At 42.0% G+C, this 18,040-nt stretch overlaps 1 protein-coding gene and 1 long non-coding RNA gene across 7 annotated transcripts in view; one reads left to right on the forward strand and one right to left on the reverse strand.

The window, feature by feature from the left end:
• The window catches only part of LOC135255613 (uncharacterized), a 61,252-nt gene that overhangs the window by 28,762 nt on the left and 14,450 nt on the right, over nt 1-18,040 (reverse strand). For all 6 annotated transcript variants that reach the window (XR_010330219.1, XR_010330218.1, XR_010330216.1 and 3 more), the window contains exon 4: nt 4,776-4,842. This is a non-coding gene — a long non-coding RNA (uncharacterized LOC135255613). The remainder of the gene's footprint in view (nt 1-4,775; nt 4,843-18,040) is intronic.
• On the forward strand, nt 1,906-11,267 carry LOC135255611 (insulin-like growth factor II). The gene is made up of 4 exons (XM_064337029.1): nt 1,906-2,105; nt 3,019-3,169; nt 5,395-5,573; nt 7,718-11,267. The coding sequence occupies exons 1-4, from the start codon at nt 2,031-2,033 to the stop codon at nt 7,964-7,966; spliced, it is 654 nt and encodes a 217-aa protein (XP_064193099.1). The 5' UTR covers nt 1,906-2,030; the 3' UTR covers nt 7,967-11,267.

The raw sequence follows: 18,040 nt of genomic DNA on the forward strand, positions 1-18,040 counted from the left end.
CATGGGGTTTGGGGCATAATCTCAACTTCATGGGTGGAATACCAACCATCCCATCTGTAGCAAGAACTATTACTGGCTGTGTAAGAAATGTAACCATGCCCAGAGACTATCCAGCTAGATAATTACCTATTATTTTTTAAGGCAACTGCTTGAGATTCAGTTGTCATATTTCCTGTTTTCTTAGACATTTTTTAATGCCCAGTTTTCCTTATTCTCTAATTTGGAATGCCCAGTAGTAACTGTAGACCTATTCCATTGCTGTGATTGCAGCCATCAACATGGGGGCATATCTCCCCACATATGCAACCAGCTGCTACTTATTTTCACAGCACAATCCTCTAGCTGTGCTGTGCTGTGGCTGTATCACAGGATTGCACAACATGCACAAGCTGTCCCTGGCAAAGAGAAAGGTGCCTATTTCACCAGAGTCACACTTTCACCATGAACCTCCATGCTTAGGCAATGCTTTGGCCAACCGTGCATCTCCTATGGGTTTCTCGCCAGCCTGAGAACCAGTGCTTTTGCTGGAGCTTGGCAACATGCAGCTCCCATATTGTGTGCTTTTGAACTGTAGGTATTAAAATATAATAACTATGAGCTTGTAAATAGCCATACGTATGACTGACAGTCAGATAGAATGTCTGGTTATATTTGAATATAGGCAATTGTTTTATGATAATCTTTGCAATATAACACACAAAATAGTGATACGTTGGTTCTTTAGTTGCATGTACAAGTACATAATTGAGATTGCTTTTATGGGTTACCTCTTAACCTTGTATCCCTCATACAACATGAGACTTTATGTTTTAAAGAAAAGGCATAGAAAATAGGCAGTATTTTATAAATGTACACATGCTTCCTTTTGGACTTGTACCGATATATTGCCAATAAGTAATTCAGTTATTAGAAAGCAGGCTTGTTCTAAAACAGAAAATATGGTGGCAATCTATCTATTTTAGTGACTCCTATTAGCACAAAGAGCATCACACACAGAGCAGTCAGTATTTGGACAGTGGAACAAACCTTTTGGCTCTGTCCTCCAGCACAGGAGGGTAAAGTGCAGACTGTCAGCTTTCATTTGAGGGTATTTTACATCCATATTGGGTGAACCGTGCAGTCCTTAATGTGCTGTTGGAAGTATATCCAGTTCATTTTGTTGAGGTATTAATATAGCTTTATAAAATGCATTTTATCAGTAATTTTGCATTTTCAGTAAATCGAAAAACAAGTCAACAGTACGCAAAACATTTGGAATAGTATACAGTTGCATACAGTAGTGGAAATTGTAGCATAGCCAGTTCAGGCAGCATAAAATTTGCCTTACAATATACAACTAATACAATTGCTGGAAATAAGGAGTTAAATTGGCCAATTGATCCAAATATCTCACTAATAAGAAAACATTTAACTAGCGTCTGACAAACAGTTCTGATCGGTTAATTTGTTGATTGATCATTATAACTGCATGTAAATCAGAAAGCACAAAGTCCTGAATTATAATTATTTTTTCCCGCGACCAATTTCACCAAATGAAGTATGCTCTATGGATAGAGGAAGTTCAGTTTCCCTCCATTTAAACGTCAGATTTGGTAACGTTAGGAAATTGTGACTACGTAACAAACACAACAATACATTGTCTCATTTTTTCAACACAATGTATAACACTGCGGATGCAATGTCGATTGTAAATCGGAGGGGAAGTGCGATGCTTAGAAGTGTGGAAACGTATATGGAAAACAGGTAGGATTTCGTGGATTGCTTCCAAATTTCTGAACTACTTTTTCCAGTTTCACAGTAGCGAATGGTCTTACTATCAACTTTGTAAGTCTTCATGATTCACACATGCGCAAGGGATAAACAGGAGGGGGAGGCAAGGGGCGGGTTTTGGTATATATTACTTCACACTGAAGTTTTGCCTGTCGCCTAGCTTTGGGACAGCCTCACACAACATCTCTATTGCCGCAACCCGGGATCTACTTTAACAGCAACTTCTACCAAATACATTTAAAAATACGGCAACAACGGATATGGAGGACCAACAAAGATACAACTACCATTCTTTATGTCACACCTGCTCAAGAACAGAAAACAGAAAAATAAAGGTAATCTTTAAAACGCTTTATTGCAAATCTGCATGTAACTACAGACGTCCATGCAGTTGTATAGTCTGGCCTCATTAAAGGTATGCTAAAGTTGCGTCGATAGAAAATCCTCGTCCAAAAGTCGTGCATTGTCATTTTGCACAATTGAAAAACATCAAGAAAAGTATCGTTTAAAAAGCCTAGCACTTCGGTGTATATGACTCAACTGGTATATAAGTTTGAATGCAAAATACGTTTGTCCGAATATGTGCAGGCTATGTATATCAGGTTCTATTTGTATTTCTTCACATTTCGTACGAGTCCAAGTTCTCATATCTCCGTCTTGGTATTGCGTTTCATGTTTTCTGAACTTTGGACAAATAGCCTATATTATTCGGGTGTCCGAAACTGGCGCCAGGGGGCGACCGCACTGTGGTGTATCGCGCAGAAATGAAGGTGAACGGGGGAAAGATGTGCTGACTCTGGGAATTGGTCATTGGCGGTTATTGAATAGCTTGTCTTGAAACTTGTGATAAACTGTTAGAGTAGACCAGAGATTTTTTTTTTTAAAGAAAAAAAACGAACTTTCTCTTGAATGCGTAATGTTTTTCGAACCGGATAATGTTAAAGCAGCTGACAAACTCGAAAAAACATTGAAACCCATTTTCGTGACTAGCCAATTTTTCCCATTTTTAAAAATTACCTTGGTTTGCCATATCGTTGAGGCGTCTTGTGGGAAAAAAACACGTCAGCAAACGTTCATGCGCAAATAGCTAAGCAAAACAAGTTCCGAATTCGCACACTCAGCATCTTCAAGCTTTTTTAATGTTGCGAATTGGAATGATGCGATGCAATTTCGTTGGGAAGTATTGTCATATCGGTGTCCAATGTTATTTCAGGTGTCAGTTGCTTAACTTGCGTCTTTTTCCCCCAGATCAGAAAGATGCCCACTTCCAGTCGAGTGCTGATGTTCACCATGGCTTTGGCACTGTATTTCGTTGAACTGGCCTCAGCCGAGACGTTGTGTGGCGGAGAACTGGTAGACGCGCTGCAGTTCGTGTGTGGAGACAATGGGTTCTATTTCAGTACGTGTATTAATTTATTTACGCATGCATTTATGTGGTGGAATTTATTCACGCATTTGAATTCCTGTCGGACAATCTTTCTTTTCAGTTTCATCCAATCTTTCTCCAATAGCCTGTTGTTCTTCGTGTTTGCTGATGTCACGTTTTCTAGTTTTTCCATTTTCATGGAACACATTTAAATTGCTCCTAGTATATTCTTTTTCTATGCCCCTTAGCAACGCTTTCCTCAGTGTGTGCCTGGACATTCTCTGGTAAACACTCTCGCCTTGCTATACGTGTTTCAGTTGATTCGGGGGTGAAATGGAGTGCAGCTTTGAATTTGCATGCAGGTAGCCTTGTGCATACTTGCAAATGAGATGTAGTATGGACGAAGACGCCTGCATTGCGTTCGTGCTGAGTGAGCGCATTCTCTCGCTCTTGTCTCGGGTGCATATGAAAGACACGCACACACACACACACAAACAGCTAAGGCACCGCACTAAATGAACAACAATAGGCCGTTTGTTTACACGCACATTCCACAGTGTAAAGTAATAGTATCCAGTTGGTATGTCCTTCGCTACTTCTGAAACATTTACATACCACTGTGGCATTTTATAACTTCAGTATAGTAGGACATCGGAGGAAAGGCAAGTAACGTTTTAACACCAGCTTGCAATAATTCAGGTGGTATTAATTTGTAATCAGAGCTGGTCTTGGTGTATATTACAGTTGCACCAAGCAAAACATTGTAGCTTACAGAGTTGCATCAAAATCAGGCCACAAAGAAATGACAGAGAGAAGAATTTTTAACTGGCACACTTCAGTGATACTTTAGAAATTCACAGATGTTTATGATACTCTTTTAAAATAGTTTTTTTCTGGTCAGCAGATGCCATTATACAGTATCAATCTGCTTATACAGTACACAGTGCCAGTGTATGCAGTTGCTTATTTACTGGAGGTCATGTGGTCAAGTGCCTTACTTAGTGGTAGAACAGTCTCTGTGGATATAAGCCTGTAACCTGCTGTTTGTAAGTCCAGCTCTCCTCATGTTACATTACCAAAAAGACAGGACAAGTTGTTCTGGGAGTTGCGCTTTCACACCCTGCTCTGACTGAACATTGCCATCTGGCTGCCCTCATGGCTTCCCATATTCTCTTTTAAAATATAGAAATTTTGAGGAGTAATTTTAAATATTTGTGTTATCTCTCACGAAGACACTGACAGAAGCTTTGTGCTGCCCATTGGAAGCTTGGCTAACCAGAGATCATTATCCACTTTCAGCTGCGTAGACAGCCATTGTCTATTTTGCCTCTTCTTTCTTGCTACCCATTCAACAATTACATGTGCTCTCTCTCTCTCCCTCACTCTTTCTCTCATGACATTCGTGTGGTACCGCAAACTACTGCATAAGTGCAGGTTCCTGAAACAACACTTTTCCAGAGTGTTGTCATTGTGTGGCCTCTCTCCCTCTCTCGGCCCCTCCCCCATCTGTCTCCGTGTCCCCGTCAAATCTGTGTCTATGGACTCTTCTCATTCCCATGCCTCACTGTCTCCCTTTATCTTTGCTGAGTTGGCAAGGGGCAAGGTCAAAAGATAGCTTCCATATTCATTATTTACTCACCAGAAAGAGATGTGCCTTTTTGCTCCTTTACTGCTGGGTTTCACCTTTGCTTTGTAAAAACTGCAATCTGGAAAAAAAAAATGTATTATATAAATAGATGTTTAATTAGTGCTAAAAAATCACCTTAAAAGAATGCCAGAAAGACAAATTTAATACTTAAAAATGTCACTCATTTGCGATCATCCCATTTCTTTTCCTTCAAAATTAGAGATGAGAGGGACTGTCAGACCTATGTATCAAGTAGAATATATGTGCAATGGACTCAAAATTGTGCTTAAGTTCAATCGCAATAGAAACTGAACACAGATTGTTGTAGAAATTGGTGTCTCAGCTTCCCTTGAATTATTACATTTTCATTCAGATTGTGTTGGAGAGGCTAGTTACTATGGCTGCTGAGAACTAGTTCACTGATTAGACAGTAACCAGCACAGGGACCCAAGCAATAAGTCAGCAGACAGATATTTGAGTCAAAGTTTGGTTGGAACGAGTGAACAGTGACCAAGTTTTTTAGTGAGAAAACGTACTACGTGTGTGCCTGTCAGTAACCCACACAAGCTTTTCCTGTGACATTTTTAACACCGCGTCTTCCCCCCCCCACCCCCTCTCTCTCTCTCTCTAGGCAGGCCCACCAGCAGGGGAAACAGCCGGCGCCCTCAGAAAGGGATCGTGGAGGAGTGCTGCTTCCGCAGCTGTGACCTGATGCTGCTGGAGCAGTACTGCGCCAAGCCCACCAAGTCCGAGCGGGACGTCTCCGCCACGTCGCTGCAGGTCGTGCCGGTGCTGCCGACGCTCGCCAAGGTGGGCCGCCGCCCCGCGCCGCCCCGTCTTTCCCTTTCCCTTTTCCTGCGGGCCGAGACGCTGTCGATGTCGCCGTCGGCGCCCGCAGGTGCGCGGGAACTAACAGCAGCAGCGCTTTATCACACTAAGCAATCAGTGCTGAGCACGTATCTGTCCCCGCAGTGCTGAATAAGGTGGAAAAAAAACGGCCAAGCAGGCGTGCGATGCAGGTAGAGGCCACATGCAGGTGCCTGCTGCAAGGTGTCCCAACACCCCAAGGTGCTTATTTTTAGCGGCAGAGAGAATTTATTCGACATGGGTGTGGGTCTTCAGCGACTTGATTTGGAGCCGACTAAAACCCTTCTGCTCCAGTCAGAACAATTCCATTAGATGCCATTCCTGTCATTTATTTCTCATAACTTTTTAATGTAAGTAGGCTAATTGGTGAGAGACGGCTCGACAACCAACCAAACTTATAACAAATGCTTGATCTTCGACTTTCACATTGAACGTTTTGTCCAGTTTTTTTTTTAATTTAATTAATGTTTTAGTATAAATATTCAGCTGATAAATACATGACTACATAATAACTGCTCTGAAGAGCCTAATAACCACTCATCTGGTTTTCAGAATGTGAATACATTGTGTTTAATAGAATGTAATCAGTTTTTTTTCCAGATGTTTTGGCGATCCAATCATGATAACATGATGAACAATCGCTGATTTTTACTAGCTCCTTTTAAAAACTCAATTTATGCCAGTTTTTAAGTCTTTAGCTTGAATAACATGGAACCATGGTTACCATGGAATTTTTCAGAATGGTTACCATAACGTCACAAACCCATGCCTGAGGGCAAGCAATCACAGACAACAAAAGTACAATGGTAAATAGCCTCTTCAATATAGTGGTGAAATTCATCACCATTAGTTGAAATAGCATTGCAGCTAATCAGAGCTTTTTAAAACAAGCAGAACTGGTTAGCATATTAACTGGTTAACAATCACTACCGGAATAACTTTTCAGAAAAGACAGAAGGACGATCACCATGATTTGCATGACAAGGTGTAGGCCCATCTCGGCTGAAACTGCAGGCAGTGCATGAAAGTCATAACGCCCACCCTTAAATAAAGGATTAAACTAAAACTGAAATAGATAAATCTTTCTTTATGAACGCAGACGCAACTAGCAAAATGAAATGTATCATTTTCCAAGTATAGAAAATAGACGATTGTAACCCTAAACCGCCTTCAAAACATGCAGTAATTTTCTCGCGCATGGGTTTTCCATCGTACGCCCGCGCATCTTCACTAACTCCATGGCAACAGACAGACTGGCGTTTCTTCAAAAACTTTCAATGGAGTCATTACTGCAGTACATGAAAATCATCCAAAACAAGCATCGAGCAACAGCATTCTCTTGCTCTTGGCATTAAAATATGTTAAGTGCTGGCAACCTCGCAGGTTCAGTACCCAAAGCCTCGAACAGCTATGCAAAAAATAAACGAATAAATAAAATAATAACAATCAAAGAGAAAAAACTAAGTAATTGAGCTACACTTGAGGACAGGACACTCAAAGTGACAGGGTGAAAATGAGCATTTGCGCTAGCGCTTCCTGGTGCATGAAACCCCGCGGATTCTTTTCTTATGCGGGAGAACCTCTCGAGTCTGAGCCCACTATTTGCAGGGCCTGTTTGCCAAGAATAGTGGTTTAAGCTGGAATGTGTTTACTGTGTTGATGGAGGGACACAGGGGAAGAGATCAGTGGGAGAACAATGGTCGGTCTCTCCCGTGTCCATTGAGAGAGCTCTGGAATTCAGTCTGCTCCTTCCTTTCAAGTCCCTTGAAGTCAGAGCGGAGCAAAAGCGTGCTTTCACACAACAACAACGGCAAAAAACTGTCAGTCCGGGGCTCGGCTCAAAAGAAATATAGAGCTTCGGAAACAGTGGGACAGTGTGTGTCCAGACGTTCACCGCAGAACAAAAGGTGTCTGTGCGCTTTCCTCGCCTCCGTGTCACGTCAGGCGGCTCATTACGTTTGACGGAAGTTCAATAACTGCTACGCGGACGCGGTCTGAGGAGGGCTGGGGATGAGGGAGAGTTTGAAGTGGAGTGCAGCTTTTATTTACTAATATGGTCATTTTCTTTTCCCCCTGCATGCCAACAGGATATCCCAAGAAGGCCTTTGACCGTGAAGTATTCCAAATATGAGGTGTGGCAGCGGAAGGCAGCCCAGAGGCTGAGGAGAGGGGTTCCCGCCGTCCTGAGATCTAGAAAGTTCCGGCGGCAGGGGGACATGGCCAGGGCCCAGGAGCAGGCCGAATCCCACCGACATCTGATCACCCTTCCCGCCCGGCTCCCGAAACCCCTGCCCCCCACGGAACACCAACGCCAGCACCAGGCCAGCCGCAAATGAAGTTAGGATTGTTTGCACGGACAAATTAAATTGAAAAAAAAAAAAGACAAAACAAAAAAAAAAAGCATATCTGGAAGAGGAGGGAAAAAAACAAGAAGGATTATAGCTTTGTTCCTGGCATCATTTTGTGGCAGTCCTCCCTGGTACACCAGCCCTCCGATCAGACATGCACACACACACACACACACACACACACCGTCCTGTCTCAACTTCTCTCACCCTCGCCCACAATGCACACCCGAAAAGGTTAAAATAATCAGTGAACAGTCAGACTGAAGGCAAAAAAAATTCAGGTGGATTCTAATAAAGGAAAAGAAAAAGAGGAGGAGGGGGGGAAAAAAAGAACAGAAAGGAAGATGAAAAAGATTTAGAGCTTGGCAAACGCAGAAGAGGAGGCACGGCAGAGTGGTTTTCATTGGGGAAGACAACGCGAGGGGAACAGTGGCAGGCAGAGAAGACTTCAGTCCATGCCAGTTTCCTGAGAAAGAAGGCCGCCTCTTTCTTAGTTTGTTTCTCATTAGTTTGCACCTGTAAACTGTAAAGAGGGAAATCCACACTGTTAAGGAATTGTTTTGTTGAAATTAGATTCCTGTTCCAGCACCTTTTTGATCACAAACAAAAGAAAAAAAAAGCAGAGGAAAACGTCTGCAAATTGCACATCGCCACGGATTACTTCAAAGTTCTTGTTTCTAAGTAAAAAGAGAAAAAAGGCACTATTTTTTTATGAACAATGAACGTGTAGCTCAAAAACAAATGTCATGGTGCTACCTTTAGGAAAAGACTTAAAGGGGAGGAAGTTTGAAAAAAAAGCATGTTTTTCTTTGAATAATTATTAAAACTTTCCGTTTTAGGGAAAGTGAGACTTTGAAAAAAGAAAAGAATTGCTTGGTTCTGGCCGTAGGAAACGGGGATGTCGCCGTACGCAGTGATTGCGGCTGTACTATGATGTAGGAGGTAGAGGCAGAACGTGGTCTGCCATCAGAATGCTGCCGTGTGCAGAGAAAGTGGAGATATCTGGAGAAAAACAAAAGGCATGAGGTGGACTTCCTGGAACACAAGCCAACTTCCTGTTTGTGTGCGCATAAACAGTGTCCTGTGCCCGAGACACTGAGACATTATGGACACAAAGCGAGAGTGATGCTTCTGTTGGCTTTTCTGTTATTTTTGTTTAAAACATGTTTTAAGACCCTGTCAAATTCTGGTACCGTGACATTCCGTGTCTGCAACATGACATCTTTTTGATTTCTTTTTTTGTTATTTTTATTGTTGTTGCTATATTATTTTACATTTCTTTAAAAAAAGGCACAAACTTCTTCAAGTCAAAGGGAAAAAACAGCAATAATGTCAACTAACATTTTATTTTTTATTGTGTATCAGTAGTATTCACATGCTTTTGCTTGAAAACAAATACTTGAATATGTATTATTAGTTTCCAGGGACGTTATGTTATTTCCTTTTAGTCTGAGCTGTGTCTTGCAAAATGAGCCGCCAAGCTTTTTTTGTTCTTTAAATACAAATAATGGCACTGTATAAAGGCATTATTTATTTTGTCATAAAATATATATGAAAAATTGTCCAAATAATATACTTAGCACTGATACGCAACTGACAGGTTTTTGTACTTTCTCTTTTTTCCTCTTTTGACTTGTCATGCATTTTGTAGATGCTTTGTACCAAAAATATCTCCCCCTTTTGTTTTTCTTTTGCCACCAAGTTAAGTCAAATTGAGATTTTAAAGAGATGCAGTAGCCTGGAATGCTTGGGCATCCGATGACAGATTAGGCACATACTCAGTCCCACACGTCTGGCTACCCGTCCCACTGCGGGGTTCCACGGGAGTCAGAAAGGGTGATGCCCGAGAACAGGGGGGCACACAGTCAGCCCGGCCACTTTAGTATGAATATTTATAGGATGTGTGACCCGTTTTGTGTGCGACCAACAATGGATGCAATGTGTCTGGTGCGTGTTCCTCACCTTCATCTTAGGTAATGGTTTTATTTAATTGAATTTTTTTTTTTTTTTTTTTGATGAGAGGGTCTGTGTTATGGCTTGGTGTTCTCATACAGTGCAGGTGTGCTACCCATCAGTGTTATCCATTTTCAAGAATTCTTGAAATACTCCGAAATAAAAAATGGCATGCCATTCTTTCTCCATAAGGTTCCCCACGTTATACCTGTGCGTGTGCCTGTACGTATGTGTGCGTGCGTGTGTGTGTGTGTGTGTTCGTATGTGCATGTGCATGTGTGGGCGTGTGTGCATGTGTGTGTGTGGGGAGGGGGGGGTTGGTGGTGGGGGGGGCATGGTGCGATCCATTTCTTTGCACTCCCTGTCCATCAGGAGTGTATTTCTGATGAAGTGAGACCATGCAGAAATGGAGAGCTCAGGAACATGCATGGCTCATTGCTGAATTGTAGAGTGAGGATGGTGCAATACCTCCTCCTGACTTCCCCGATCAGTAGACCATCAGATCGGACCTGTGCCAGAGTTCCCCCCTTTTTATTTTTACACCTGCCACGTGAAGCGGACCTTGCTCGGTCCTGCGCGGCCAATTCGGGACAGAGGTAAAAGGAGCATTCACCCCATGTTCTCAGCCTGCTCACATCTGGACCCAACCACAAAATGCCCCTACATGCATGCATGCACGCACACACACATTCACACGCACACACACACATGCATACACATGCAAGCACACAGACACACGCACTCATGCACACATACATACGTGCGCACACGCGCACACACAAACACGCATGTCTGTGTGTGCTGGGATGAGGTTTTCATGTACCAAGAGACGATTGCAGCCAATGGCAATTTAGAGGCCTTCTGTTCTGCTCAGTGCCTCAGTGTGGCTGACTGTGCACACACAAAACTGGTATCTGTGCACACATAGGATCTCCTTTTGTCCGATCATTTGTTTTCAGTTGTGTCACAAACCACTGCAATTATTATTACAATTATTATAATTATTTGGGTTGTCCAGGTAACTTCACATATGGCTTATCAAATGGTGTTTTTTTATTTTTTATTTCAGTTGTCTTCTTTATGCTAGGACTGCATTTATTATTATTACATCTTTCAAACAGGATACTTTAGTTTTTTGTGAATGGCGTAGGGGGCCGCTGGTGGTTGTTGAATATGAAGAGATCTCTTTCACACCGATAGTGATGTGTCTGTGTCAGTCAACCACTCAGCCTGTGTGTACTTCATTCAGTTTAACCTCTGCACGCTACAACATCCAGAAATGCACAATCCATGTACTTTCATTTTTAATATCAATAAAAACAGGTTATCATATTTCCCCAGGCTTTTACAGTCTCGTTTGTCTTTTTATTTTTACTTCTTTCTTATTTTGTCCTTATGTGCAGTTTAAATGTTTTATCGGTTCCTGGAGAATGAGAGAATAGCTGTTTGGAGTCTCCCCGCAGTGCCATCTGTGCTTTGGCGTACGGACGGTGCCAATTTAGGAAGGGCCTCCGTGAGCGCAGTCAACAGCTCTCGGAGCTGACGCGGGACACGCAACACGCCACGCGCTGCAGGGCACGTACTGTAGGTACACACAGCACGCTCGGACCCAAGGCTACGCAGGAAAGGGGGGCAGGTGGGAAAATTAATTCGGAGTATGAGAATAAAGTCATGATGTGCTCTGGTCGAGAGGAACTACATTTAAAAATGAGACGGACAGTAGTCGAGTATACATCAGGATTTATTTATTTTTGTTACCTTTATTGAATTGCAGAATTGGCACCAGAGACAGATTTGGGTTCTCTGCCCTTCTATTTTGTGGAACACAGGAGGGTATTGGAATTCTCAGAACTGAAGCAGAGTGAAACTGACACAGCAGTTGCACTGCACAATGATTAATCTGTACTTTGACCGTTGTGCAAAAATGGGGACCAATTCTTTTCACATTCTTAACTTTAAATGCCTTTAGCCCATTAGCACTGCCTGGAGGTTGATGCCCGCATTTTTCTACTGAAACCAAGTTTTTCATTACTTATAATACGTGTTTCTGAGTGTGTCAGGCATGTGTTGTGTTAATGAAGTTCTCAGTGAAGTGGTTAGATCTCCCACTCCAGACACTCTGTCCATTCAGAGGGGGAAGTCTGTGTGAATATCCCTGTCACTGGAACTCACAGCTCCCTGACCTCACCAACCATGTGACTTCAATGGTATTCCATCATCCAACACCATCACTGACATCTGCTGCACGAATACTAGTCCCGTCTTAAACTTTCTATACATTTACACAAATAGATACACAGACATGTCAAAGGACACGTGCACTTGCACATAGTCATGAGAAAACCGGCACGCACACGCATGAACAGACACACAGATCAGCACAGAGAAGCTTGCAACGAACGACTGGATATCCTCTGTCCAATGGCACCGTGGCTAAACGTAGCTTCCATGGATAAACTGTCCTGGTTGCAGAAGCTGCCATGTTACTGGGGTGGAAAAGTGGAAAAGCGGGTGGGGGGTGATGGCTGGGGTTCGGGAGTAGAAGCGCCTAGCTGTTGCTTGTGGGGGGAGGGGCATGCCTGATCTTACAGGTTTCTGCCCTTACCATTACACTGGCACTGTGCCAGAAATTAATTGGACACTGTTTGTGGCCGGCAGCTGTTTATATAAGCCTTGACAGAGGTAGAGGAGAAAGAATAGCAGTACTGTTTCATCAAAGAGACAGCGAGAGAGAGAGAGAGTGAGAGAGAGAAGGGGGGGGAGAGAGAGAGAGAGTGTGTATGTGCTTGTGAGAGAAAAAGAGGGAGAAAGCGGAATAGAATGAAGAACAGACAAGGAGAGAGAAAGAAACGGACAGAGAGAGACAGATAGAAACAGAGAAACCGGGAATGAAACTGGGCCAAGTTTCTTCTGTTGGCCAAAAGCTGTTCCTTCTCCAGCCTCGCTGAAGAGTTTTTTCACACAGCATGATAACAGCAAAAGTGTGAGTTTTACAGAAACGATTACAAACCTCCATGGAGACTACAAGCCTTCTTTCCTACTGTACCACTCAACAGTAGCAAATGCTCACAGTTCTCAATTAACAAGCGTGTTTTTAGGACCTTGATTAGTTTTCTGAGAGAAGGACAGGGTGTTTCTGACAGACCTGACAAGGCTGACACGAGGATGCGTCGAATGCACAAACAGGCGCCCCTCCTGCACTACTGACTCACAGAAACACATTATGCAGCTTTTATCATGGGAGGGGGGTGTGAGCCCCTCTGCATGGTCCCTAAATGCACACCATCTCTCAGGACCGCTGGGTATTCAGAGGCAGCCCGCACCAGGAGTATACAACCTGCTTTATAGAGGGCTGTTGTGCGTACATGGGTACATGGTTTGGGTTCAAACCCATTGGCCTGGATTGATTTTTGGAAAAGTTAAAATACTAAAATGGTTGGGTACAGAAAATTGCGGCGTACAGAACAAAATCTATAAAAATATATACTTGTCTTTGTCCCAGACATTATGGAGCACACTGTATATACATACATCTCAGAACTAAATGACTGCATAATTTCTTTTTTTAAGATCAGTTGAAGTTGACAATTAAATCCCGAAAACAATCACTACAGCGGTTATAATCCCGCAGCTTTTAGAGAGGAGAGGGGCGGGGTGGGGCAGGAGGATCTCAGAGCACAGCAGAGTTTGACACATTACCTGGCTGTGTGTCCAGGGGAAATGGATTCCAATATTTAACATTGGTCTTGTTCATACACACACTCCCAAATTCAAAATGAAGTTTATCAGGTCAACAGCAAGAAATTTAATAAATCCATAAAATTTTATCTAAAATTATTGATGTGAAACTTCCCTCTTTATAATGTCTTGAAATGCCTTTTATTACTATAATTTTGTTTTCAGTCACTATGTGCTGTACGTCTCTAGTAATTGTTGTACCTCACCTCCAGTTTTCCAACTGGATAGCCTGTTAGGGGGTCAGGCAACAGTTTTACAGTTCTTTCTTCCGCCATAATCGGCTAAATTAGATTATTTACGTTCCTTATTCCCTTATTCCCAGTGTGAAGTGCTCTGTGACTTCCGGAATGTAAATGGAGCTAAACAAACGAGGCTGACTGATTGATTGATTGACTGAAGACCTGAGAGGTCATTGTTTCAGCCACTGTTCCTCAGTGTCCCAGCAATCTGGGCCAATCTGTTAGCATTGTGAGCCCTTCAAATTCCTGCAGTGCGCATAACTTTCTGTGGGTTACGGTATCACCGGGAAACTCATTCAATCATTGTAATAAATCATTCAATCAAATCATCAATCATTGACACAAAATCTAATTTTGTACAGTGTCCATTTACAATCAGGCTGTCAGCGGAATTATGAAGTTAACGACCAGAAAAGGCTTCCACCACGTGAGGATGAAAAATGGAAAATGATTCCCCTTTTAGCAGATGACTGAGATTAACTCCTGTAAAACAGTGAGATGCAATTACTGCAAGAGATGAAGGTAAATAGACAGTGATGAATGAAAGTCAGCACATTAACTGACGAGCTCGACTCATTTTGAGGGCAAGGGCAGAAGAGTGAATTTAAATTCAGCTTGACTAACTGCCTTTTTCCCCATTCGCCTGAGTTAATGAAAGGCTCTGGCATCCACCAGGGCTGTACTAAAGCCTCACTTATCACTGGGATCGCACGGTTCATAACCGCAGTTGTCTTTTGTATAGTCACCGCAGCTCGCCCAGAAAGAAAACATGTTGTTAACCTTATTGTAACTGAACAGCAACCACCGTGCAGCAACCCGTGTCCACAGTTTGAACCGTTCATGGCTTTCTTATGATTTGGTCTGTTCAGACAGCATCCAAGGGGGACAAACCGTCAAAATAATGTTTTGCATTCTTCCTAGCTGATATATTTATAAATACATGACTGTTAAATGATTTTGACTATCATCATTAAATGATTTCTACCTAGAATAGTAGGTAACACATGGTCACCTGAAAACATGAGAACCATATATGTTTGTTTCTCTGTGTTTGGTCCCACAAATTATGGGTAATATCATTTTAAAATAAGATTACTGTATTGTTCATTTTGCAAAAAAAATTCAATACAAAAAAAACCCCACAATGGTCAAATTTACTCACTTCCCTGAAGACTGTATTTTGGACAGCTGCTTTTAATTTGATTGTGTTAAAAGATACTTCCTGAAGCTTTTCCGTTTTCGTTTGAGATTTTAGTGGAATCAGGAGCGTAGGAGTGCTTTTAAACCTGGGGGGGACACACCACCAAAATACTAGGGGGTCCTAGGGCATGTTCCCCAGGAAGAATTTAAAAAGTAAAGCACTTAAATGCTTATTTCTGGTGACTTTTGAGAAGAGAATATACTAATTACTGTGGTTGTAAGAAGGTCAAATGTTCTTGCATAAACTGCTACTGTAATGAATGCAACAACTTGTGTAACTTAGAATACACCCTGCAAAGTAAACTCGACTAGCATATTTTCCTGACCAGAGTTCTATTTCATAGGACACCTCCAGGTGAAAAAGAGCACAGCTCTCTCTGTATTATTATCAGGAATTGATATGGTTCAGTTTACCAGTGAATTGCAGGAAAGTGGTGCAATCACTATTGCAGCAAAGATATCTTTCATGCAGTGATTTTATTACATAGCCAACAAACAACACTAAAATGTAATAATTGCCTAAATAGAAATTGCCTAATATACAATTTATAAGTCAATAACAATAACAATTCCCCTATAAACTCAAATTATTTGATAATAAACTGAATGATGCTGATAGCTCCTTGGAACTTAGTTGTCTTTAAGGTTGGTTTTCAAAGAAATGCCTAATGTCTGGGCCCCTCCATTTCACGAGCTGCATTAGTCAAGTTAAGTCATGCACTGACTACAAACACAAGAGATGAGAATGATGAAGATGGAGGAATTAAAATGGTGCTCTACATAATGTGACTTGTGTAAGATATCTGACAGATCCACCACAAATAAATAGCAGCTCCAAATGACTATGCAAATGATACAGCGCATTAATATTGATTCAACTGTAACATGAACCACTAAGTAACACAACCTTTACTTTCACTGAGAAATTGGTAATATGAAAGATATGAAATATGAAAGCACTTGGAACCGTAGAGACTTAAACATTCTTTAAATGGTTTGATCAATATGCTTGGAAGATCAGCAAGTTTTCCACATTAGATATAATTTTCCTGTGCCGTAAGCTTTGTTTTCATAAACTCCATTGTAATTCTCTTGAGTTAGCGGCTAACTCTACAATAGCAGTCCCACACTGGCTTTTCTGAGGCGACGCTGATGGACCACCCACAGGGGACTGACAGCAGGCCCATGGAAGGCTTGTAGTTGCCGATTTGGCTGCGGTCCTCTGGCACGACGCACTCCCCAGATAGTTTGGTACATTTCTTTGCCGTTTGGTGAGTCTGACTCACACAAGAAAGTCGCACCTGCAGTGATCACGCAGACCTGTTTGAATGATCACAGATGCTGCGACCGCTTTCCAACCGCATCTGGGATCCGACTTCATCTGGGGCGCAGCTTAACCGCTTGATAACACGGGCTACATATGTGCGCTAATTGCAACAGTGTAACTGCTGCGCTAGGCAACGTAGCAGAAGCGCAACGCGCTCCCCAGATGAATGTGTGCGTGGCTGCTGTTTAGTGAGACTGTGGACTTTAACAATAACCAGCACAGTGATCACCTCGGTATCATTTGAATAAAAATAAATACGATGTCTTCATTACATTAGAGGATGAACATGATATACATAAAGATGCCCCAGTTTGATTTCTCACTCGCACATATAGCCTATATTTTCAGTTTGCACTGTCGAGTCTTAAGCAAATGTTGCAATATCCCATTTTGACAGAGCTTGAGGCAAGAGTAATCATGTTTTTTATCCAAAAGGACAAAATCATAACCTCACTACTGTCAAGGACACCAGAACCAGAGAGTGTACAACCACCCCAAAGCAGAACATTTTTTCCAGAGAAGATGGTTTTGTCAAAAAAAAAAAAAAAAAAAAAACTTTACCTTCCTAGATGTCAATCTATCACTGGTCAGTGTATTACTATCACACCCAAAAGGTGTTGTGCTTCATCTGACCGAAAAAAGCAAGACTGAAAGGCAAGACTATGTATGGAAAATGTCTTGCTTTATGCTGTTTCTTCAGAAGAGGCTTCCACCTTGCACTTGTAAATTAACTTGAACTCAACTATCCTATGTTACGATGTTCCATAAGATAGGATTCATACAGCAAACAACCGAAATGTGCGTGTTTGTGTCTGTGTTCGTGTGTGGGCTACAAATGTCTGAAAACTAGTTTACAAGACCACAAACAATGGTTACGTAATTAGGAAGCCTCCTTTGCAGTTACTGGATGATTAGGATTTTACAATTGGATCCTTTTTTGGGGTGCTGCAGAAATACAGCCCCAGCTTTATGCCCGGAGACAAACCAAACAGAACAACACAGGCTGGGATGTGCAGTGAAAACTTCCCTGGGTTACAATATCTGTAAAAAACACTCGTTATTATGACTGATATCATTCTGACAAGGCGAAATTTCTCCTTTTTAGCCACATAAGCTTGTTTACTTTTACCACTTACTCTAAAATGAAAAAAATGAAATTATGGTATGTTTCCACTTACCCGGGGTAGTATTTGTTCATCAAGATAGTTTGGCTGTTCATGAGCAACCACAGGGATTAAATTCGGGGAAAAAATGCTAATGTTGAATTTTTCTGAAGTAAACTTTTGTCTCTTTGTGGCCACACAAAGATGGACCCACAAGGTCCATTTTATCAGGGTGAACTGCAGCCAATATCTAGAAAACTAATCACATTTCAGCAAAACCATCTGCATGGACAGATACTAGCCCGGGTAAGAGGCGACATACCTTAATTTCATATTTGGGTAAACTGCCCCTATTGGACCACACCATAACATACCTATCAGAAACATTCACTACAGATGAGAGATCCAACACTGATCCAACACTAACAAACAGCACACTTTTCTCCATTGAAGTTTCTCATCACCCCCAATTCATATTTGCAATCTGCTGCCAAGTCATTTT

The sequence above is a fragment of the Anguilla rostrata genome, chromosome 5 (genome assembly GCF_018555375.3).
Source record: "Anguilla rostrata isolate EN2019 chromosome 5, ASM1855537v3, whole genome shotgun sequence".
Classification (NCBI taxonomy): Eukaryota; Metazoa; Chordata; class Actinopteri; order Anguilliformes; family Anguillidae; genus Anguilla; species Anguilla rostrata.